Source organism: Perca fluviatilis, chromosome 3 (genome assembly GCF_010015445.1).
Source record: "Perca fluviatilis chromosome 3, GENO_Pfluv_1.0, whole genome shotgun sequence".
Classification (NCBI taxonomy): Eukaryota; Metazoa; Chordata; class Actinopteri; order Perciformes; family Percidae; genus Perca; species Perca fluviatilis.
In genome coordinates, this window is record NC_053114.1 from 5,815,751 (window position 1) to 5,841,906 (window position 26,156).

General features: G+C 41.8%; 1 protein-coding gene across 1 annotated transcript in view; it reads left to right on the forward strand.

Annotated features, from left to right (window-relative positions):
* The first annotated feature begins 283 nt into the window (after window positions 1-283).
* The window catches only part of LOC120555999 (plakophilin-3-like), a 38,456-nt gene continuing 12,583 nt past the window's right edge, over window positions 284-26,156 (forward strand). The window contains exons 1-8 of the mRNA XM_039795269.1: window positions 284-619; window positions 14,738-14,826; window positions 16,767-17,377; window positions 17,590-17,713; window positions 17,886-18,090; window positions 18,521-18,680; window positions 20,496-20,604; window positions 24,289-24,453. Coding sequence (XP_039651203.1) covers window positions 430-619; window positions 14,738-14,826; window positions 16,767-17,377; window positions 17,590-17,713; window positions 17,886-18,090; window positions 18,521-18,680; window positions 20,496-20,604; window positions 24,289-24,453 — 1,653 coding nt within the window. The 5' untranslated portion in view covers window positions 284-429. The remainder of the gene's footprint in view (window positions 620-14,737; window positions 14,827-16,766; window positions 17,378-17,589; window positions 17,714-17,885; window positions 18,091-18,520; window positions 18,681-20,495; window positions 20,605-24,288; window positions 24,454-26,156) is intronic.

Below are 26,156 nucleotides of genomic sequence, written 5' to 3' on the forward strand. Positions count from 1 at the left end.
CCCACGTTGGGAACCACTGATGTAAGCTACAACATTCACATTTTAATAATGATTCTATCAATTCAAACATCTTCATATACCTTTTTATTGTGACTCACATCCTGACATAGCCTAATCAGTAATCAGAATAATGCTGCAGTCACTGAAGCACTATATTGTGTTGCAAATTTGGATATCTTGGCGAATAAACAAATCAAGAGTCATGGTTGTCCTGACATTCACTAGGTGGATTCGGGTTGCCCCCCCACCCTGAAGGTCCCGCCTACCTACAGTCAGTCGGGCTGCTGACCGGTCTCCATTTCGCAGCGGACACTCAGACAACGCAGAGCCGCTCTCCGGACGAGCCGCGCCCGCTGTAGGACCCTCCTGTTCCCCGCAACTTTTCTCTCTCTTTGTGCCTGGTTCAGGCTGTTTATCCCCGCTGTAAGTATGAGTGTAGCGGTGGCAGAGGGCTGCTTTCTGTCCGCTCTGCAGCCCAACTCGTCCTGCACCGCCTATGGGCTTCCCTCGGACGGTATGTCTCCAGCCAGGAGGGTCCGAGAGCAAGTCCGGATGCGACTGGCTGAGAAGAAGTCCTCCTCCCTGCCCAGGCTGGACGACTCTCTGTTTGGATCAACAGGTGAGCCACATCACTTTAAAGGCAGTGGTGGCCTAAAGGTTAGAGAGCTTGGGACCGGGAGGTCGCCGGTTCAATCCCCAGACCGGCAGGATAAAAGCTGGGTGGGTTGGTGGGGGTGAAAAGAGCATGTCTCTCCCTCATTACCACCACTGAGGTGCCCTTGAGCAAGGCCCTTAACCCCAACTGTGTAACTGTGTGAATGTGACAGGTCGTCGTTGCAAATGAGAAGTTTTCAATCGACTTACCTGGATAAATAATGGCTTCTAATTAGAACCAGCTGCTTAACGTTAGACGCTGTTTTCCAATACACTATATTTGTTGAACTACAGGTTGAAGCACTACTGCTGCTGCCAGCTCATTAAATACACATTATGCAATAACATGGACAGGGTTACCAGTAAAAACATGCTGATAAGGAATTAAAAGGCAAAGTTAACTGTGGTTGAGGTGGTGTAAAGTTTATATTTATTCATAAGGTTATAGGGAATTACTGGAATTGTTGGAATTGTTGGGGCTTTGTAAATTATAGAGTGTGGTCTAGACCTACTCTATCTGTAAAGTGTCTCGAGATAACTTATGTTATGATTTGATACTATAAATAAAATTGAATTGAATTGAATTGAATTATGAACAGGGTTAAAGATGCGTCAGTGAAGGATGCATGTGCAATATCTGGAAGGGCATTGGTGCAATATTTTTAATTTGATGGTAAATATGTGGGTCTAATATAATACAACATTTGTGCAATACGTAAGTTATTGATCGCTGCTTGATTTAATGGGAAATGTGCAATCTGGCTCGAATATATGTGCAATATCAGGGGGAGGATGTGCAGTAGGTTCTCTTTCTTTGTGTGTGTGTGTGTGTGTGTGTGTGTGCGTGTGTGTGTGTGTGTGTATTATTGAATGTTAAGTTGACAACATTTGTATTAGACAATTGTTTGTTTGTTAGTGTGTATATGTGCAATGTATCGCCATTTTTGTGCCCAAGACAGATTTCTCCTAAAGGAAACAATAAAGGCAGATCTTATCTTATCTTATTAATTAGCTACAGTGATCGCTTTTTGAGCACTTAGGCAGTGGAACAAGTTGGAAATGCGAGAGTATTATCAAATAAAGTTGTGGTGCAGGTTTAAGCCAACAGTTGCCTATTTAAAATCCTGCAGCTACAGAGCAACATTAGTAGCTTATTAGGAATCTCTGGCCACCTGATGGATGTCTAAAAGTCTGTTTTAGTCTGTACCAACTCCAGAGGGAGACACCTGATGCTTTAGCTGCTAAATGTTGTTCACCAGCTTCTTACAAACTGTGTCTGTTTGGCGATCGGTGCTGGGCAGGTAGGGGTCAGTGGGTTTATCAGAGCTTTTTGTGCTGGAAACAGCTGCCTGCTGCTGAAAAGAGTGAAGTCTGTATAGAACTAAAACAATGAGCTGAAGGAGTAATGCTTAAATGTTTGATGTAGCCGAGGATCGCTGCAGTTTTTGGGAGACAATTGTTGGTGGGTTTGACTTTACACCTAGTCACATGATCTGTTGTTAATATAAAATATTGATAAGTGCAGCTTCAAAGCAATGCCTGTTTTCCAATGAGAAACAACACTTGTACCTCAAAACCAAGATACAGACAAGTCAAAATGTCCGACCAACTGCACAAAAGTCCCAACAACATGATATTGATATTTAAGAGGCTGAAACCAGTGAATTGTTTAGAACTTGTGCAGATTGAAATGTGTGTTTGGGGAACCATTGTCGGCTCTATAACACACTTTCTTTCTTGCTTACCTGACACCGAAGTGTGGTAACCTTATCATCCTTGATATGATTGTTTAATATTCCGTAGTTCTGGCTTAGGAACTTAGGAGCATACATTATAACAGTGTCTGTAACAGTTAAATACTTAAATGATATGTTGTGTGCTGCCTGTATTGTACAGGTACTTTAAAGTCTATTTGTGCTGGGTTCACCATGTTGTACATTATGGTGTTACTACAATGTTTGTTTTTTAAATCATGAAAATATAATTTCACATTCTTACCCTGTTTATGGTGTACTATGTATCTTTACCATTAACACCTCATTGTACTTTCCTAATGTAACTATACACCATTTGAACACAGAGAGGGGCTTCTGGGTTTTGCTCCAGAGGCGGAAGGTTGTGGGCTGATGGCATGGTTCATTTCTTCTGTAAATGTAAGCATTCTCACTCATTCTTACTGTGAAAGATTAGCCACTGACATGTTGGCATATGGCCAAAAATGTGGTAAGTAGGTGTGGCCGGGTTGGCTCAGTTGGTAGAGCCGGCGCACATATACATAGAGGTTTATGCCTCTACACAGAGGTCCAGGGTTCGAGTCCGACCTGTGACGATTTCCTGCATGCCTTCTCTCTCTCTCACCTAGCTGTCCTGTCCATTAAGGTGGGAAAGCCCACAAAAAAAAAGTAAGTAGGAAAAAGTCAATAAGTCAGTCTTGCTCCATTATTATTATTATTATTATTATTACAAAAAGACTCCAACATTTGAAAAAACAACTCTGATGATGTCATCTCAGCTTGGGCATGAAATCTAAAATGTTTGACAGAATACCTGCACACTGGAGGTGAAAGATAGTGTGACAGAAGTGGTTATTTAGGAGCCAGGGAGGGGCTAATATACGATGCTATACAGTTGCATCATGGGATAATGTTATGGGAAATGCTTCTGTTGCTTTAATTTTTGACCATTCTTTTTTAAGAATTATATCTCCTGAATATTCTAAGACCTATTTGGATAGAAATAAGCTAATTCCACAATTTAACATTCATTATTTTGTTTGTAGGGCACACAGCGCCAAAGAAAGTTGCATACCAAACTGTCCTGAATGAATACACGCACTGTTACAACACTATTATTCATACGGTCAAGTAGTGATTCGACCAATGATCAGCCTGGCCGATTATCAGGGCCGATATTTGGCATTTTGCAGATTATCAGTATCTGTGTTTTATTTGACCGATAATAAAAAAGTATGCTCCTTTTGCTCCGCTACAGCTCTGTTAGCAGGCTGCAACACCTGCATACAAAGTGTTAGCACGTAACATCTTCAGGAAGCTATTTTTGTTTTTATTTATTAATTTTTTTGACTGTGTATTAAGTTTAAAGTTTCAGTTTTATTAAATACTTGCTTAAAGCAAATTAAAAACAAACTTTTGTGTTGGAGTTTGTAACATTCCAAATTGTTAATTTTGACAAAATATTTTCCTTTTTACTGTACAATAAATGCATATCGGTTCCAAATATCAGTTTCATTAACTACTAATAATCGGTATCGGTATTGGCCTTGAAAAACCAGTACTGGTCGATCCCTACTGTCAAGTGCCATCCCATGATGATGTGGAATTTGGAATTTCAAATCCCTATAACCTTTGGTCTTTAGAAAATGTATTAAAACGTTCACATGCTTGTTGTTATGTTCCAGTTCCTCCCAAGGCTGTTCGGAGGATTAATGTCACAGGACTTTAAAGTCCACTCAGTTTATTCCTGGATAGGGATGCACCGAATATTCGGCCACCGAAAATTTTCGGCCGAAAATGGCCCAAAAGGGCATTTTCGGTTTTCGGCCGAAATACTTTTATCACCGAAACAATACGGCCGAAATGTTGTGATGACGTAAACAGAAAACGCGACCTGCACGTGTGTCAGTATCCGATCCGTTCCACCTGCAAAGCGTCTCCTAAGCAACGAGGTTGAGACGGACCACGGAGTGAAAACAATGAAAAGTACGCTCTTAGAGTCTGTCAGCACACGTTTCAGTGAGATCTGTTCGGATCCTCTGCACTTCATCGCGACTGTACTTGATCCGCGTTATTATGACCATTACTTGGATGCGGAAATAAAGCAGGGCGCACGAGAAATGATCCAGGCCGCGATGGATGCGGAGAACCCGCGTGGAGACGGAGACGGAGCAGCGCCCAGCGCAGGAGATCAGAGCGCAGAAAAAAAGACTTGTCTCGCTGCACCAGATGAGGGGCATGCACCCTCGTTGTCTGATATGTTCAGTGAAATCCTGCAAGAAAGTGCCTCAATTAATAATAATAATAATAATAATAATAATAATAATAATAATAATAATAACAATAGGTAAGCTATTCTGTTCTTAGGCTACTGTATACTGTGACTATCAGATTGTAGCCATATTTCTGCTAGATATTTTTTTAATTAAACTTTAATATTAATTTATACAATTGCAATGCCTTGATTTTAGTAAAGTTAGTACACAGTTATAGCCATAAATGCAATGGTACTAATAATTGGCTTAATTTCTTTCGGTGTTTCGGTTTCGGTTTTCGGTCTTGGTTTCCTCTTTTTTCGGTTTTCGGTTTCGGCCAAGAATTTTCATTTCGGTGCATCACTATTCCTGGATGATTACTATTATGTCAATTTCCTTCAAAAAGCCATTCATTCTAACCATTTCACAGTTTTTTGAATGGAGATGACACATTTATAAATGTATTAAATGTGTATCACATACAACTTTACCCAAAAGTGATGTAAATGAGGTCAGAATAGCTGTTTATTCTTGTTTATTGTTGGCCCACTACACAGGTTTGTATTTGTCCACTATAGGAACCACACAGTGTGCTACTTCCTGCTCATTTCCTGTTTTTTTCCTCCCATGGAAACTTTAATTTTGACATCACAGGTTCCAGTCAGGATGGTTTTGAGTTATGACTGTTCACATCTTGAACAAGAACTGTTTTTGTTATTAGTTAGGAAGTATGTTTATTTTTTTTTAAGTGTTGTTGTTTGAGGTGCGTATTCATAGTGTATACTACAGTAGATGTCGGGCGGCACACGGTAGCCAAACGTATTGTAGCCATGTAAAAAATATCTGTTTAAGTGTGCGCGAAATAATATTTTCAGCGCTTTACCTTGCCATCAGACAGCACTTTCCAACAGGGAACTGAAGCCGTTATCTCTGCTCTCTTCAAAGCCACCAGACTCGTAATTTTACCAAGTCTGGTGGCTTTGAAGCGAGCAGAGATAGGGGCTTCAGTTCCCCGTCAGAACGGGGTGGTAAAGCAGTAAAAATGTCCTAAATATAGTACACCTAAGCTGATATTTTTTACCCCGTCTACAGCAGGACATTGCTTAGTTTATGTGTCGGTACTCGCTAGTCTCGCATTGCCAGACCTTCCTCCACATCGCTGCTGAGGAGGGTCTGGCTAGTCCACACAGCATTCCGGGATGGGAGAAAAACATGCTCTGGTTTATTGGCATTTCTTTAAACCAATCACAATCGTCATGGGCAGTGCTAACGGCCGCACGGAGCAACGGCACCTCTGCAAAATAGCCTCGGGAAGGAACTTGTTTTGGTGGAACATGTGTACGTTCAATAGTTGTTTTAACTGTGCAACAGAAAACTCAGATTGGACAGATAGTCTAGCTAGCTGTCTGGATTTACCCTGCAGAGATCTGACGAGCAGTTAACCATAGTCCTCATATATCCACCGGAGTTTAAAATGGCAACACAGAGAAAGCCCAAAGTAATGGATCTCTGGCCTAAATGAAGAAGCAATCCCGTAAGTGGAACGTTGTGGATAAAGACTAGCGGCGTGCTAACTGCCATTTATTGTAGCTAACACACTAACTATGAAGAAGTACCTCATACAACCACACTTCAAAAAATCCGAACTTTCCCTTTAAGTACACAGATCCTCCTTATGGTCTCTGCTTTGACATGTTAAGGTTTATTATAGTGGGCAGTCAGCCTGGGAAGTTCAGATGATCCACATCTGTCTCATCGCAGGCCAAATGGTGACCTGGCATTAGTCTTTTCAAATGGAAAGTACGGGAGAGGAAGAGGAAATCCCTCCCTCCCTCCTCAGACTGTTACTCCTTCTCCTGTCTGATAAGACTGCAGCGCCTCAGTTTGACCCAACAGAGGGTCAGGATGTTGTTTGAAAGCTGCATGTAAGCTTGTGTGAGATCGTCATTCATTAGTAAAAATTACTAACTGCATATCTCCAAGCCAACACAGATTACTTTTCATTAGAAATTTCCATTACACATGAACAGTTTTAGGTGGAAAACCAGAAAAATTACACACCTTTACAATTTGAAGTAATTTGCCAGGTGATAATCCGACTGAGCAAATACCTGGGCCTGATTGGTGCATCTGAACAGGGAGCGGTGGATTTTTGCAAATCGCACTACAGGCTGTAGGTGGTGTCAGAGGAGCCGGATGTTTTTTTAAAATGACCTGCTTCATGTAGTTCTACTCGAACATATAGGGTCAGTTTCAGCAAATATGACAGAAAGTTAGTTTTATAATTCTTACCTACTGCACCTTTAACGTAAATAACAGCAGCGACTGATATATTTTTTTTGTCATGCGTTAATCTAGAATTATATTTATTTCTAAATTACTCAGTTCCACTAAAACCACACTTTTTCTCTTAGGTGGAGCTATGCCCTACTTGCCCCCAAATGACCGGTCGCCTCATCACACACAGCCCAAAGATGTTAAAAACAGTACCAGTGTGTTTGCAAGATTGAGCTCCTTAACTGCTTAAATACTGTATGTCTATAATGTTCAATCCCATTTCGACCGACTATTCCAAAGAGCATGCAATATATGTTAAGATATTGTCTTTTTACTTCAGTATAGACAGCCAGTGGTTACTGTTTATGTCTGGAATTAATTAGAAAGTTATTGCAGAATTGATTCAATGTGATTGATGACACGCTTCAATTTTCTGCTCAAGAGTCTGCTAAAACATTTACACAAAGTACAAATGTGAAAGAAGACCAATACATGTCTAGAATGGTAGAAAACATATTTTACTTTTAAATTTAATTTAATTTAAAATTAGTTTTTTTTTTTGCATAGACAGCAGTATACATCTTAGATGTATTGGTTTTGACTTGTGTACTTATTTTGTCAAAATTATAATTACCAAAAAGAAGAAATTTTTCAGCAGTGACAGAGGCCCTTATGTGTGTCACAACCAAAGCACAGCATTGTGCTACTTCATGACTTCGTTTAGTATTGTTATAGTTGAAATTTCCCTACACAAAAAGTCAGGAGCGTTCAAATTTTAGTTCTACTTTAAAACACAACAGCATGTGATATAAAGTATGTGTGATTTTGTGGCACATAAGCTAATACATACAAAACCACAGATTTAAAGTTAGGGTAAAACAATTTAGTTTATGGTGAAATGGCTCCAATTGTCATGCAGCCTGAATAAGTCAAATTTTCTCATGAGATCTAAGTCGGTGTATTACCCGTTGTGACCTAAGTTTGGAATTTACTTTGTGTGACATTTGAAGTTGAATGGAACTGAATGAGCCAAAGAGGTTTGGCAAAATTGGATGAAGTTCACACATGGTGGTCTGAATTCAACATAGTCTGTACGCAGTCCAAACCACAATGAGCGTGAAAACAAAGGAAACAGATGGAGAGGATGAGTGGAGCAAAATAATGCAAACTTGCATGGAATTGAGATGCTTGTGTGGAGTGATGAAGAGGAGTGTGAATGACCAGGGGTGTCAACTCCAGTCTTTAAATTGTATTGTAAAAAAAATGTTGAAAGAGAAATGCAAGTGAGCTGATGTCTGGTTCAACTCCTAAGCTCAGTGACCACCTTCTGTGTGGAACATTCCTTTCCAATCTCCTCTTTACAGCATGTTATCAGAGACTATTTTAGACTGGTCTCTACATCGGCCAGTGGGGTCAGGCAGGCTGTCATTGTCTGATTTCCTTCACTGGGCCATACAACTCGAGGGCTAAACATCAGGGCAAATTGGATATACTTAGATCTGATGCCATTTGACAGTTGAGAAATTTTCCCTCAGTTATAGCACTTCTCCGGCCTTTCGGCTTCGTCCTGAGACCCAAAATAAAGCATTCTGGATATACTAGCAGAAACTCAAAGCATTGTATTTTAACCTGGATTTTCCATGTCTAAATGAAAGTAAAAAACATCTAGGAGTTTTTTTATTTCACTACCTGAGGTAAAAACAACCAAGTTTGAAGGGTTGTGAAAACATCCTTATTCATAACTGTTGTTGGAAAAAAACAGATGAGTTAGATTTGCAGTTAAGTGAGATAAGAAGCAAAGGGCGTAAAGACAGTAACCATCCTAACCACCGAGGCAAGGGTCAAACTTTCAATCCAACGCAATGACAGGAGTCAATTCTACACAAAATCCTGTCCCAATTATTTTACTATATGTGAGCTTGGATGAGAGGAGATAGGAGTAGACCCTGACATACAGAATACCACTGCAACGCTTGTGCTGTAGCATAAAGATGGTGATATTCATCATTCATTACATACATTATGTCTGATATTTCAACAACTATTGGTCGGGTTGGCACTAAATTGGCAAACCTTACCATTTGTCTAGTGCCAAAGCCAGATCAAAATATCCCCCCTGAAAAGTCCAAGACATGCTAACTTGAAAACCATTGACCAGATTGCCATGTCATTTACTGCACATGAATGTCCGCTAGAGGATGAACCATTTCCATTTTGGCTTTCTTCAACACTCAGGTCAGAATGTTAAAGCAACAGTTTTTGGGAAATATGTTTATTCACTTTCTTACCGCAAGTTAGAGGAGAAGGTTTATACCACTCGTGGCTGTAACCTAAATATAAATCTTCAGCCATTAGTCGGTTTGGCCACAAAGGTTTCCCGTTGCATGTCTGTTTATTTTGATCATATAACCTTCTTTTAGTGCAGCCCTTTGGGACATCATAGCCCCATGGATTGTCAATATGTTCTTTGTTTCATCCCACACTTTGGCATTGTGGGGAGTAAATTATGTTGCAGAAGATTGTAAGACTCTTTATTGTGTATGGAGTTTAGGCTTGTGTTGATGACCAAAGTGTTGGAGAACAAGTTGTTTTTTGGATATCATGGGACAAGGACTGGAGCTGTAGTAGAAGATGAGTTTGTGACAGAGATGGATTGAGAAAACATGGTGTTGAAAAAGGGTTGGCTCAGTATCATGACCCAATAATGGCTCATGGTGAATATGAGGAGCTGCACACATTCCATATCGCAAAATGAATACATAAATCACTCTGAGGCTTCTTGTTTTGCAGAGCCAAAGAGAAAGCTGTCTCATCTGGGCTTAATCACAGTCATAAACGTTTGAGAGAAGAGTTGATTGAAAACATACTTGAACTTCAGATAAGTAACAGTCCAACATTCTGGATTTCTCGTGGCATGTGAGTGTTTTTGTTCAGACACAGTAACTAAGTATTAGCCTACTTCTAACCATTTGACTGTGTGTCTTAGTTGCAGGTCTGTCACTATTTGAAAGTTGAGACATAGACCTTCAGTAAAGCGCTAAAAGACATATCTAGGGTAGACTGGATACGACACCAGACACCCGGATAGACAAGTCTGGATATAGGGGAGTTAGAGCAGAGACACCCCCACTCTCCTGGATCACTGCCAAGATAGATAGCTAGTTCAGAAACATACACAGTAATGCTCAAGTTATGCTTGATCAGAATTAGTTTGTATGACATGTTGTCTGACGACCTCTGAAATCATAGTTTTTTTCCCAACAGCCACATGTTAAGGCAGGGTAAAAAGTTGACCGCCATGAAGACAGAGGAGATGCGATACCGTTTAAATATGGGGAAAAATTTCCGATTTTTTTTCTCTTGAAAGCATTGACAGTGTTGCACTTGGTTGTTCACGTGCAAAGTAGCAGAAATAGTTGTGTTAAGAATGAAAAAAAAAGAGAGCTAAAGAGCTCCTTTCTCACCCCCGCACAGCTGGTTGTGAATGTGGGAAACTCGTTTTTTGCAGATAGCCTCTCTTATCCGATGTCCGAAAGCTGTGGTTGTTCGAGGCTCTCCGACCATGTGTCAGAAGCTGTTCTGATGGAGTATAATGGCAGTTTAAGTAGTCAGCATTGGCATTTCAAAATCCCTTGTCACAAACACCACCACTGACAGTGTGGACAACAGAGTTAGACAAACTATGACTGGAGCCCTGTTAGTGATGTTACAACTGACTCCCAACTATAGAGTTTAGAGTTTGGTCGACTAATCGCTCTTCCAGCAGAATGAACTGCATGACAGTCAGCCAACATTGTGGTTTGCCACGGGGGAGGGGGCTGCTTTGTTCCAGCTACTGGTACCGATGATTAAGCGGTTAGGTAAGCCACTGGTGAAGGCTGATGTAGTGTGTTTCTGTAACCTAATGTTAAGGCTAAAAAAGTGGACAGTTCCACTAGGAACTATTGTTCCCCTCTTTGAATTCACTTCCAAAACATTTTAAGAATTTTTAAGGAGATTTAACCTTAAGTTCTTCAACATAGAAATGGGAGTCACCTGGATAATTTGAAGCTTTAGTGCGTAACTTTTTAATACCATGATCCTGTAGTACCCATGAGCCATTGTTATTGCTGTAGAAGACACCAGCCAGAGGTATGAATCAGAGCTGCAGCCACAGTTAAAGGAATAATATGCATAGATGTATAATAAGAACTGCATACAGCATTCAAGGCAGAGTCCAGTTAATTCCTATGAGAGTTGCTCAGTGGCGCATGAAACCATCATGGAGCCAAACCTGTGTATAAAATTAGCCTGATGATTGCCGCTGGTCCCGAACTATAAGGCCCATAGAGCAAGCACACTAGAGACCTCCACCGGCCGAGCCGGCTACTTCCGGCTTAACGCTCCACTAACTTGAATGAGGATTAAATAATTTAACTGTGCGTTTTTTCCAGACTCTAATGTTTTTGGACCGAATGGATTAAATACTGATAGTGAAACGGGTCACACAAAGCAGTGAATCAGAGGAATTAAACTGTATTTTCTGATTGTTTCACGGCGGTTACATTAAAGGACAAATGAACACTTGACGGATGCCACATTGACGGATTATGAGTGAATGCAGAGCTTCAGTCTGTGTGTGTGTCGGTTAAACTTGTGTGTTTGTATGATATGCTGAAGGGTGTGACAAAGCGGAGGTACCTGGAAATGAGAACGGGCTGCAATCTTCGCTTTGTCGTCTCGTTGACTATTCCTTCACGGAGAAAACAGCTGATTGTGCATTGTGTGTTCTGTCTGTCTGTCTGTTTGTCTGTTTACTTTTTATTTATATTTTTATCGACAAAATGCAGAAAATGTTTGGGAACCACTAAAAAACAAGGTAAAAACATTGGAGCACTCCTTTAAATATTGGTGCATTGAATCAGCTGATAAGAACCCTTATAATTAAAAGCTTTCGTGATCGCGGTGGTTGCGTTGCTGTGTAATAAAAGATCCAGATTACATGTGCCGTGCGTGTTCTCCCTATTGTGGTGGTCTTGTATGAGCATACCTTCCCCCACCCCAACCCCTGACCTGGTGATGCTTACGCTCAGGCATGCAGGCCAGGTCCCCTCCCAGCAGCATCTCCTCCCTCCTCCCTCCTTCCTTCCGTCCTGCTGGACTGGATGCCGTGTTTTGTTCTTCTCCTAGCATTTTACTCCAGGCTAGGCTCCCCCTTTCCTCTCTCTGTTCAGCTCATAGCTGCTCACTTGTGTAATGTTTTACAGAATAACGACTCCTGGGTGTTCATTCATACGTGGTTAGTTAGTGTCTTCATGTCTATGTTCATTATTTCCATCTGTGAGTTGAATCCATCTGTTTTACAATAGTTCTGCCCAATATGTACAAAGAGCGGTGTGGAAAAAAATGGAGAAAGGTGCAATGGTATCATAGTGCAAGAGAATGTCAGTGCAAGTTCCTTGCCAGTGCAAATTCTATATCTATTCAAGTACAACAGGCTACACAATATATCAAAAATATAATAATCATTACTAACTATACATAGACACTAGTAATATACATAGACACTAGTAAAAGACTTGAAGAAAAAGTTGAAGTTAAAGTTGAAGTTGAAAACTGTCCATACAGACAAATAGACAGCGTGGTATACTGACCATATAGCCTCGTGAGACCGTCCTGATCTCGCGAGCTCCAGTTTTCCACTCGCAGATCAGTCTGGCATCTTGAGATAGAGAAAATTTGGAGCCGTTCGCCAAACGACCGGGCCAATCAGCGTTGGTTTTGAGGCGGGTTTAGGTGGTCATAGACAGATGGTTTATCCAATCAGCTAACCAGTATTTTCAGACAGCGGTAGCCCTAATTCTGTTAGCTGCTCGCTAATGCTTTTTTCTCTTGGATCCTTCTTTTGGAATATGGACCGGGAACCTGAAAGGGTGCCTTTTATTCGTAAATTCTCGTTACACAAACGGCAAATATCCTTTACCGACATGTTGCTTGCTTGCAGAGCTAACGAGCTATGCTTTGCCTGCAGCAGCAGGGGCTTGTGGTTGTATTTTCATACGCTTCGTTGACCTGATTGGTTGAGTTGGCCCGTCTATCACCAACATAGGTGATAGACAGATGGTTTATCCAATCAGCTAACCAGTATTTTCGCCCCTTCCCAAAAGTTCTCCAACGGAAAGTTCCCAGATGGATATGCTGAGCAAATGTGAAGCAATCCATCTGGCGGAGTCAGGTTACTGACCATACAGGCAAGCTAGCAAAATGGGCATGTGGATAATATAGCCAGTAAGGGAGTCAAGTTCAGTTTACATGATCATTTCTGTTTAGTGCTTATAACATAATGTTTAGTTTAGTTTATTCACACATTATTTAACACAACAACGATAAGGTTTGATACAAGGTAAAACACTGTGCAGGGGAGGAAGAAAAGGCTTATAAAGATACCACCCCTCTAAGTAACACTAGTTACACTAAGCAGCATGATAACTAGAAAAGGTTTTCAAAATGGGATGAAGATCTTAAAAGACATTGTTAATTAGGGGCCTTTTTAAATGTTTTTGAATGATGATAATGTAGATGTTGATTTTAATGATGCTAGTAGATTGTTCCAAAGAGATGGTCCTCTGTATTTCAATGTATATTGGTTAAGGGAGATGAAAGTCCTTAAAGTGTCCTGTGTTGCATGAGTGAATCTCTGTGGATAGCATACAATGTTTTGGAAATCTTGGCCCAGGTCTTACGGGGCCTTGACCTGGTTGCTGCGTAAATAATGAACATTGTAAATAGTTTGTCACTTGTTTCACAAATTGTGCTTGTGGGCAGCACTATCTCCTCACGGGTGTCTTAAGAGTTACCCCAGACATACGGAATAAGTAACAGAGTGGAGAGATACGCTCGGTGGTTACATTGTTCTCTCGAACTTTCAGGCTGCTCAAACGCGTTACTCATCAAACTATCAGGGATTCCACGCCAGCACAGGTGCTTTATAGATAAACTGTAAGGCGGGTGTGTCTTCAAACTACCTTCCGTTTTGTTTTGTTCTACAGACCCATCTGTATCCGCTTTACACACACACACACACACACACACACACACACACACACACACACACACACACACACACACACACACACACACACACACACACACACTCGCACATGCACACACACACGCACACGCATACGCACACACACACACACACACACACAATTTTTGTGGCACTATCTTTATGGGGACCCGCCATTGACATAATGCATTCCATAGCCCCTTAACCCTAACCCTAACCCTAACCCTAACCATAACCTAATTCTATCCCTAATCCTAAAACCAAGTCTTAACCCTCAAACAGCCCTTTCAACTTGTGGGGTCCAGCATTTTGGCCCCACAAAGCTGTCGGGACCCCACAAGTATACTGGACTCCTGGACTGGTTTTTGAACCCCACGAATATAGTTAAACAAGCCCACACACACACAAACACACGCACGCACGCACACACACACACACACACACACACACACACACACACACACACACTAACAACTTAAATACTTATCTTCTCTTTGGCACCCACTATTGCACCACACTTACACACAAACGTCCGTTTTCACCTATGGCCTACCCTCTGCCCATCTAAAGTCTTAGATGGGCAAGGTAATGCATTTGTTGTCTTACTGCATGCACTTAAGGATGTTTTTATGTATGTATACCTACGTATACCACCACCAGTGCGGTTCATAACACAAGGTGGCATTCTGAATATGAATATTAAATCTGTTTTGACACAGTGGCATAATGATCCAAAACAGTAACATTTGCTCTTTCCTCTCTTTGTCTAGACTACAGCTTTCCTGAGGCAAAGAGCTTTTCCCACAGCCACGGTTTCAGTTCCAGATCCATGATACACACACCCAGCCGCGTCATGGCTGTGAGTACCGCCTGCCAGTACTGCATTACACTACCATACATGCAAGAAAACATGGAAAAGAGCTGCCCAGTACAGATCAGTGCAAAAAGACTGTAGGTTTGGGATCCGTTTAGTGTAGCTTAGGTCAAAGCCTGGTAACACAGCGACTTAAACCATGTACATTTACAGTGTCCGGTATGGTTAGTTCTTCTGACATTACTACAAGAATTGGTGGTTTGTTTTGGTATTTTACACAGTGTGAATAGGATTCACTGTACTCTCCATGCAGCCAGAAACATGTCAGTTTGACTGAAGATCTTCTTTGTGGAGTTTACTCTTGCAGTCCACAGATACAGTACACAAACAATCTGGATTGGAGATTACACTCACAAAGTTAATTGCTGACATTTATTCTATTCTATAAAATCCTTTTAACATGCTGAAACCTCAGACAGAACCTGGCTCTTGGTGGGCGGCCATCTGACGCGCCCGTTTTTTTGGGGGGGTTTTTACAGTGAGTAAGAGAGTGTGTGTGTGTGTGTGTGTGTGTGTGTGTGTGTGTGTGTGTGTGTGTAATGCCTAGTTTCCTGTGTTATGAGGGGATTATTAGCAGCATTCCTTTTGTACTCCCTTTCAGTTTTACCTCCAAATAAAGTGGTTGAGATGATCTGGATAGACTGTTGGCTTGATTACCACTGACACTTCATTTCCTGCGTCTTCCTTGTCCAGATTTCTGTGTTCAAAACCCAGCCAAAACTATGAAAATAACAACAATAAGTTGTAATAAATTAGAATTGTACTTCAACTTTAGCAATCTAAAACATTATCAATCAATCAATCATTCATTCAGTCAGACTTTATTTGCAGAGCTCTTTTTATACATACACAAAGTGTTGCACGGAGACCACACAAAGTGACGTGACTTTGTAATTAATAAAACAATAACAGCATAGGCTACTCTAAAACTAAAAACATGAGCTGATAGCTTATCCTCAGCTCGTGTTAGGCGTGATAGCCCATCATATCAACACCAGAGGTGGGATCAGAAAGATAAAAACTTCAACTTGGTATATTCCAGCTTAGACCAAGAAGTAAAACAGGCTAAAGCAGTCCTTTTTCTCTTAAAGAGTTGCGCAGTGTTCATCACTGTTCATTCCTTGATTGAAACCTTGTGAGTCACGCCTACACACACATACACATACACACACACACACACACACACACACTAATGTGGATGCATAGTGTTACCTCTCTGGTCTAATTGCTGACCAAATTCTGAACAATGTGAAGTTAGAAGAAAAATATAAACAGGACGCATGTCTGTTTCTTTTAACTGGCCAGTCTAACAATGCACAGGCAGCGGTGAGCTTCCTGCAGCTTACTGTACAGTAGCCTGGTTTTACTGTAATATAGGAAGAGCTGTTGAATGTGGAACCTCTCACACCAGATTTTTGCTGCCCTGGACGGTTTCACCAGCCTCAAACACTGTTTATGTAAAACGGTAAAAAAGGAGATACTCATGATACTTTTCTTATCGACCTTACACCAAACAACTTTTCAAGCTATTCCACTGTCACAGAGAAATTTCCGATTTCAATCCATTGGAATGAAATCAAGATAGTCTTGCTAGATTTGGGGCGCGCTCACATCGTCTCAATTATTTGGTGTAAGGTGGTCATAAAACTAAGTCCAAGCTGTCTTAAGTCAGTCTTTTCCCCATCTTGACGTTCAGACAAAACCAAATGTTTTTAAACTTTTTTCAGAGTCTTCTATTGTATGGTAGGCATTACCTGTTCTGTAAGAGCTTCTCTATAACTACTTTTTGCAGTACTTTGGAATTTATAGGAACATTTGCCTTTTTCATATCAGAAATTCAGAAATAATGGTGTATATCTTGGTCCGCTGCTGTGTGTCTGTTAACCTTTCATCCTCTGTTAACCTTTCAACCTCCCGCCCTGCAGATGCCCACAGCACCCCTTCGCTCCGGTTTCTCCTCTCGCTCTGCTGTGGACAGCAGCTCCAAGGTGAGCCATAAAGCCTCCAGCACGGCCCAGAGCAGCTTTCGCTCCTTCCAGTCACAAAGCAGAAGCAGACGCTCCAAGTCACTGTGCCAAGCAGACCAGGAGGCCCTTCCTCTCACTGTGCTGCCTCCTCCAGAGAACGGCTCCTACATGATCACGGTGCCTCCCCCTGGCACCCTAAGGCGCAGCCTCAGCGGGACACTGGCCCAGGACAGAGGCTGCTGGCAGGCCGAGGAGCTGCCGTGTCAGTACACCTACAAAGGCCCGTCCCACCGCACCATCAGCAGAATCACCAACCGACAGCAGCAGCAGCAGAGCTCTGCCTTTGGCCAGGAGGGCTGGGTGGGGACTGGCAGGGGCGTCCCCATGGCAGGGGACGGCTGGGGGACACAGTGGCAGCAGCATGTGTCCAGGGCCAACCATGCCATGGGGACGGGCCAGTACCAAGCCCCTCTCCACCGGGCCGCCTCGCTCCGCAGTGTGAGGAGTGTCGGGAAAGGTGTGGATATCTTGGATGGAGCATCGATACACAGCAACGACCCACTGGAAGAGTGAGACATATTATTCATTCATTAACCTGGCTAAAATATCTGGGCCGGTTATTATTATTTTCATTGTTGATTATTGTCATTTGTTTTCTGGATTAATGAATTAGTTGCTTGGTCTATAAAATGTTAGAAAATTGTAAGTTTTTTTCATAATCGTGTGTGTGTGTGTGTGTGTGTGTGTGTGTGTGTGTGTGTGTGTGTGTGTGTGTGTGTAGTATGCAGAGTCTGGACATGGCTACAGCTGTCAGATATCTGTCTGAGTCCGATGATGCCTTGCAAGTTCTGGGAGCTGCATACATACAACACCAGTGTTACCATAGCAATGATGCCAAAAACCAGGTAACACGCTTTATTGTGTTTGGTCATATTTCTCTTATTTGCTGTATTTATCTATTTGTGTTTGGTTGTATTATTTCATTTAGTCTGCCATGTGTCCATCACAAGCCCTTCTTATCCATATGTTTGCATCTACACTATATGGTGATCCTCTCTCTCTCTCTCTCTCTCTCAGGTCCGTGCTCTGCATGGCGTCCCAGCTCTTGTTCAGCTTTTCTCCAGTGACAGCCTAGAAGTGCAGCGCTTTGCCACCGGCGCCACGAGGAACCTCATCTACGAGAATGCTCAGAACAAGGCGGCACTCATCGACGCCGGCGGAGTGATGCGTCTGGTCAGCATCCTGAGCAAACCCGACGAGGAGCTTCGAAAGACCATCACAGGTAGTAATGGTCCTTGCTTTCAGACGGCTTTGAACCCTGCTTATGAGCTTAAGATATTTACTAGGGCTGTCAATCGATTAAAATCTTTAATCGCGATTAATCACACAGTGATTAATTGCAAATGAATTGCAAATCTCTGCTAAATGTACGTTTAAAGGGATATTTTCAAAGTTCAAGTGGTATTTGAGACTTGACATACTCCGCTGGTAACTCCTTTCACATCGACAGAATCACAGAATGCGCGTGCGTCAAAAAAATTTGTGGCCTTTAAAGGAATTAGCGTTAACTCGTTATTTTCGCATTCATTTTGACATCCCTAATATTTACCTGTAATTCAATCCCACCATCCAGGTGTTGTTACTGACTGATCTGCTTTGAATTACTCAGTTATTCAGGCTACAGGTTAAAAACGTGTTTGTTGTGGCTGCAGGTGTCCTGTGGAATCTGTCCTCCAGAGACAACCTGAAGGAGAAGCTGTCCAAAGAAGCTTTATCAGAGCTGACAGAGAACGTACTCATCCCTCTGTGCAGCAGCATGCCACTCAGCCCGTCTGAGAAAGACATCTTCTACAACACCAGCGGCTGCCTCAGGTGACTACACAAGTGCCTGCTCAACCTACCACCCTGTGCCAAACACATGTTAAAGTTCTATGGGGTAGACACTGTAATCATACCAAAAGTTTGAATTTGTCACATTCGCTAGTTAGCAGTATACACAAAGTACAGCTGAGGCTCATGGGAAAGTCATGTTTTGCAGTTATTTGGTCATTAGTCTGAATCAACAGCAGTACATTTCCAGGATAATTGCGCGACATTGGAAGTCCATCACCTTCCGCTCTCTGTGTGTTGCCGTTCTCCAACTCCGTTCTCTTTGGTAAACAAAAACCAGAACCTTCAAGCTAGCAAGCTACACACTGAAAATGTCACGGTTTAAAGAAAATTTGGATCGTGTAACAAGGCAGGTCTGCTTGGTTCTTTCGGGAAATGATTGTAAAGATTTACAAAAAACATGATTTTACTCTCTAACTGGGATGCTTTGGGACTGATTGGTGGGATTGCTGAAGAAGTACACACGGCGTTACACTGGTAAGAGTAAAAGAGGTTTAAAGTGCTCATATTATGCTTTTTGGCTTTTCCCCTTTCCTTTATTGTGTTATATATCTTTTTGTGCACGTTATAGGTTTACAAAGTGAAAAAGCCCAAAGTCCACCCCAAAGGGACTTACCATCTCCAACAGAAAACACTGTTCACAAACTGCTCCAAACAGCTCTGTTGTAGTCCAGCCTTTACTTCAGAGACAAACGTGTGTCACTTTGGAACACACGTTATAATGCTCGCATAGCTGCTAGCATGGCAACGCAATTTTCTGTTCACGTTAACGCCGCGTTTCGTGCCCGGTATCTCCCGGACGAAATAGCAACGGTGATTTCGGTGCCTCATTACGGTCCCACTTGAATGTCTGCGTTGCGCTCTGATGCTCCGAAACCCACGTTAGAGATAACCATAAGCATAAACATCGCTGCATGTCACGCTAGTAAACACTAATAATACGTTATACAGCAGATATTGTTAGCCTACAGTGGTAACTGGATTAAACACGGCTAAAATGCTGACAGCTAAACGGCGCAGGGAACAACTCTGATTGGCTCATGGAGGCACGTGATCAGACAGTGGTTTATGGAGTGCTAGATTGGCTTTGCAAAAAAAAATTAAATAAATCTTTGATATGGAGCGTACTATGAAGAGAATAATGCATTTTAAGTATCGCTCGCTCACGCAAATTTGATCGTGGGAAGCCAAAATGGTGATCGTGATTATAATTTGATTAATTGTGCAGCCCTAAAGAGACCTACTGCTACCATGGATCAAAAGTAACAATCATACTCCAAAACCAATGTTCGAATGTTCCTCCACGTTGTTTTCCTCAACTTGGTCGGCTGAATGGCACTAAATACTACATTATTCATTAACCCTACCTGCTGTTGCTATGGAGATACCAGGCAGAAGCATACATTTTAAAGTTAAGGACAGGGGAAGCATTTTATTGCTTCGATTGGAAACAGCATTACGCTGTCTTTACAGAGTGCAGATTTTATTCACTTTAACAACTTCTGTCAAGATCATATAAACATAATTTTTCATTTCCATAGCATGGAACTGAAGTTACACTAGGTTACACCTTGTAAAGCATGTCTCTGAGAAGTTTATTGACAGATAGAATTACATGTAAGTGCAGTAAGATCCAAAAAACAACTCATCCTTTCAAAGTGGTGAAGGTGCTACTGAAGGTTCTTAAAGTTTGTGCTATAATCGCTCAAAGATGCATTCAGTGAAGACAGCTTTACTGCAGTAAGGTTCCAATAGCCTAGCCTGGGGTTAAACGTCTCTATCTGTGTGACTGCATAGGAACTTGAGCTCAGTCAATGAGAGGACGAGACAGAAGATGAGAGACACGCGAGGCCTGGTGGACTCTCTGGTGTCCTACATTCAGCAAGCGGACAGGGCAGATGACAAGGTAACTCTGACATGCACTGTAATAGACTGTGACATTTTGATACACTGTAAATGACAATGTCTGATTTGAAAATCACTATGGTCAGGCCTGGCAGGCCCTTTAAAACATCAGTAGCTATGAGCAACACCAACCACCAAAGCTGGAGATAAAAAGACCAAAAAGCCAAGATTACACAAAATGAAAGACTCCACAACTTCTTATGACATTTAATAACATATTCACGTTAAAGGAAAAGGCCTGTCTATATTTTTCTTTTTGTCAACAAATCGCATGACCCAAGACCCAAACCAACACCGTGTTGTTAAGTCATGCTCTCCGTACTTTCAAACTTCCCTTCCTTGTCCATGGGACTCAGTCCCAAGCCCATTGGTTTCTGCTACAGATGTCCCGATCATGTTTTTTAGGCCCAAATCCTGACCAATATTCCTTTTAATATTAGCAACCTGCTAGTCCAATCAGATACTTCCCTAAATGTTGATTACATATGCATCTGACACATGGAAATAACAGCTGTAGGCTACCTAATCTGACACACCATGTTTTTCACGAGCCACTTGATCCAAATACTGATGGTCCTGGTTTAAAACCATTAAGTTGTTAAACTTAAATCATGGATTGCGTCAATTTACTGTCATGGTGATCCACTCGAGAGAAGATGCATCACTCTGTTTGAGTTGCGGGAACTACAAAAACACTGGTTTGTGAACCTGGCAAAGCGATGGTCATCAACACCTAAAAACAAGAAGCTGCTATCAGAATGTTTTGGACACTGCTCTATGTCATAAGAAAGAAAGAGCAGCGGTGAAAGATTAATTAGCGTCCGAGCTTAGGTATGTTGCCAACCTCTGTGTAGCCTGAAAAATGCCTGGATTGCCCTGATATCAATCCTTTGGATCGGCTCAGGACATCTGTAGTTCCTACTGAAGATGTGAATCTTTAAAATCTCATTAATTTTTTTAATACAGCTGGACAATGTCACTTTTAGCAAATGTTACTCAAACAGGAAGAAATAGTGCATTTGTTTTTAGAGGCGGATTAATCCACATTCAGTGCTCTAATGAGTATGTGTAGCAGCAGGACGTTGTGGGATTGAGTCAAAATAAACTACAGTGTGTGTTCATGGTACTGAGGGAACATGTCAGTCAGTGCAACAGTGTGGCTCACTGATGTGTTTCAATAGTTTTTGAGGAACAATGGAGCTCTATGGCACAGAGGGTAACATATACCAGGCTTTGACTACTTAGCAAGATCAATTTTATTGTTGGTTCGGGTCTTTTCTAGCCTGGGAAAACCCTGACAAACTTCTGGCAAATTTGAGATTTGCTCTGCAAATCCGTCTGGCCAAGAGCCCATTCAAGCCCATTTCCAATTTTTCCAAATCGAGGCACCAATCACTTACACGAAGACGATAGCGCAGCGACGGCAAGCAGCTTTGTATTTACATTCAACATGACAGCCACCGAAGCGAAGCAACCCGTTGATGCCGCTGTCGCTGCTACGTCACCCGGATCGTTGCTCTGATTGGTTGAAGGACTATCCGATTGGGCCCAGAGGCATTTGAGCGGCGTCTGTTGGTGGCGCCCCTTTGGAAATGAGCTTTGAATGAACATTCCCCAGACCCACTATCAGTTACAACTGAGAAGGGTCTGGTGTCGACCAGGCTAGGTCTTTTCAGGAGATTTGTTGTAAATAAGAAAAACTATCAATATCACCTGCCGGGCACCTGGGTAGCTCACCTGGTAGAGCAGGCGCCCATATATAGAGGTTTACAACTCGACGCAGGTTCGACTCTGCCCTGTGGCCCTTTGCTGAATGTTATTCCCCCCCCCCTCTCTCTCTCTCCCCTTTTAGCTGTCCTATATAAATAAAGGCCTAAAATGCCCCAAAAATTATCTTAACAGCCGTATCCTTTAAAGCACTGCGTTAGAAGCGTGTTGCATTATTCGTTGGTGTTTCTTCAGCCTGGCAGCTCCACTAAGGGACCAAGGAATGTTAGCTTGTTATCCAATTCAGTACTTTATCTCTCAGTTCTTCATTGTGAGGTACAGGGACCTGCGTTACTAGTCATACTTGGATAAATCTTTAACTGACTGGCAGATGATTGATAAAGGCTCTGCTTCCATTAGACAACAACATGAACCCTTCCTTCCTGCGTCTGATTTGACCAACATGCTTTGGGGAGATGTCATCGGTTTCAAAACTGAAAAATTTAAAAACACAAAGTGGCAGCGCTGGAAAGTTCGTATTTGATCTAAACTCTCCAGCTAAATCTGATTCTAAATAATATTGAGTAGAGGAAAAAGGTCATGCTGAATTGTGTTTTACAAAGTATTTAAGGTTTATGGGTTGAGTTAAAACTCATTGTTGACCGCATTAAGACCATGCTCTATAATTTGCTGGCAGGAACACATTCAATTCCTCTATTCCGCAGATACTCTCCATTTGTCCAAGGCAAATTTCCTTCAGGAAAATAAAAATCTGTCTTATCTTATCAATTCTCAGCTCATGTTCAGTACTAAACTGAGCTAAATCCAGCCACCAGTTTCTCAATTATGTGAGCATTATAAACGGTCTCATTCACTTTAGTTTTCTCTTCTTCTAGATGATTATTTACTAAAAGTATTTAGATGGTTATCTAAAGTACTCAATAAAAAGATCCAACCAGATCCACTTTTGGCAATCTCTGCCTATTCTGTCAAGACAAGGATTTTTTTTTGTATAATTTTGTATAATCTTCATGTTTTTGAAAATACTGTAGTTAAATGAGATGCTTCTCAGCCATGCAAGTGGTGGAGCTCTATCGATGAACTGCAATGTCTGCGGTTCACCACTTTGGTCCAGAGCAGCGTTGTATTACTGGAGACCAGTCTTGGTCTCAAGACCACTTTTTGAAGGTCTCGTCTCGGAATCGACCGCATTTTTACTCGGTTTTGTCTCGGATAAAGAGGACTCTGGATTTTATTTCAAGACCGGTCAAGACCACAGCTGCAGGGATATCACTAAATTGCCTGTGCATTATGTTATTGGATGTCAAGCTTTCTGCTCCAAATGCAACCAATAGCTTGACTAATTTGAAATTTGTTACTGTTAATCACCGAGAAAGTGAATGTGGGAAACAGGAGAAAAAGCTCTGGCTGTCTGGCACTGGCCTCGTTTTGGTCTCGATACACTCTGGTGTTGGTGATGACTTGGTCTCGGTTTAGGTGGTCTTGACTAGAACACTGGTACAGAGTGAAATATCTCAACAACTTGGATTTATTGCCATGACATTTGTACAGGCATTCATGGTGTCCAGAGAATGAATCCTACTCCTCTGACTTTTCATCTAGCGCCATCATCAGGCCAAAGTTTACATTTAACTAGTGAACTATATCAACATCTGAAATGTGCTCACAATGCTGTGTTGGTTCCAGTTTGACAAACCAATAGTGAAAGCAGGGAAGATGTTTCTATGCCTCAGTAACCTGTTAAACATTAGAGGACATCAGGCATTCAACTCAGATTTCATATGATCAGAGTACGAACTTATCAGCTTATTCCACCAGTTGTGCAGTTTACATGTTTCAACATCCAATCCAGTTATTTATTTATTACTGCTTTCAATACAAATGGTCCACTCTCACCCTCCTCTTGTCAAATCCCCCATTCATTTGGTCTCCTGTCTCTGTCTTTCTTAATGTTAAGGGTTTGGAGAATTCATTGTGTGTGATGAGGAATCTGTCCTACCAGCTGTACACGGAGCTTCCTCCCTCTGTCCGACACCGTCTGGAGGGCCCAACGAGAGCCTCCGCCTCCAGGGACAGTGAGGCCATCGGCTGCTTTACTCTGTATAACAAAAAGCACACTGAGGTACAATTCATCACACATCGTGAAATGACACGCCGGAAACACGACTATGTTGCTCTGCGTCTGCAGGATGTGTCAATAGACAACTATTTACTAGCATGTTGTGCATACTGTAACAACTTTAAATGGTGATATTATGTCAATGTGTGTTTACAGCTCGTTCCGTTTCCCTTGGTGGCTGAAGAAATCAATTAATACTGCTTTAGTCTTTGGTCCTAAAATATGAAGTCAATGACAATTAATGTAACTACAACTTTTAATAGGAATTATCAGTATGGTTGTATTCAGTGATATCAAAGGTCCCATGGCATGAAAATGTCACTTTATGAGTTTTTTTTTAACATTAATATGCATTCCCCCAGCCTGCCTATGGTCCCCCAGTGGCTAGAAATGGCAATAGGTATAAACCGAGCCCTGGGTATCCTGCTCTGCCTTTGAGAAAATGAAAGCTCAGATGGACCGATGTGGAATCTTGCTCCTTATGAGGTCATAAGGAGCAAGGTTACCTCCCCTTTCTTTGCTTTGCCCGCCCAGAGAATTTGGCCCACCCATGAGAGAGAGACATCATGGCTTTCAAAAGAGTAAAGTTGGTCAAAGCCACACCCCCACCCTCCACCTTGCCCCCCCCTCTCTCTTCCTCAATAGCTACAGACACAGAAATGGCACATCCTAAGGAAAGCTCATTGTGGGTCTGGCTCTAGTGGTTGTAATTCTGCACCAAGGCTGAATTTCGGGAAAGAGACTTCAGATACAGTATTAGGGGACCACCAAGACCTATATAAAAGCATCCAAAGAGCACCATGTCATGGGACCTTTAAAGCAGAGTTACATGCAGGCATATCCGAAATGTGATTTTACCAAAGAGTTGTTTTGCTTTGCTTTTTTTCCTTCATTTTATGTATTTATGTATTTTATTTTTAATTACATTACATACCTTTAAAGTTATCATACGTTTGTCCCAAATGCATGTCTGCTTTTTAGATCCAAAGTTTATATAATCACAAACATGTTGGATATGATGTCAGCCTGCTAGCTTGTCTGCCACAGCCACCACACCCATCACAGCCATGCTCTCATTCACTCTGCGCACTGTCACTGCAATTCCTGCTGCTTGCCAAAAGGCTGTCTGCTGGTGATTGCCCAATGCTTTTCACATAGACTGTAAAAACAATGGACGAAGCAGCAGTGACGTCCCCCATTGGTTTGTGGACTGCCGTTTAGAAGCCTCGAGTTCGGCGATACGGATGTCACCATCTTGTTTTTCTTAAACCAGATGTGCCGATTTTTACGGAGAGGGTGGAGCTGGAAAAGGATGACGCGGCCAAGCCGGTGTTGTTTATGGTTGCTATGACGCTCTGCTAAGCTAAACGCTATAGAGGGAAAGTTGCCGATTTTCAACCCTTCTGGAGCGAGTCCGGTGGATAATTATTTGTGTGTTTACTAGTAAGAACTAGGCTCATTTTCTCATAGATTTCTATAGAAACAGACTTCTTTTTGCAACCAGTGGAGTCGCCCCCTGCTGGAAATGAGACAGAATGCGAGTTTAAGGCACTTCCGCATTGACTTCACTTCTCTGACCCGGAAGCTTCGTCCATTATTTTTACAGACTATGGCTTTTATCCACATATACATCTTTATGAAGGCTTTAATTGTCAGTAACTGATATTGAAAACATGAAGAGAAAATGCATTATGACTGCATGACAT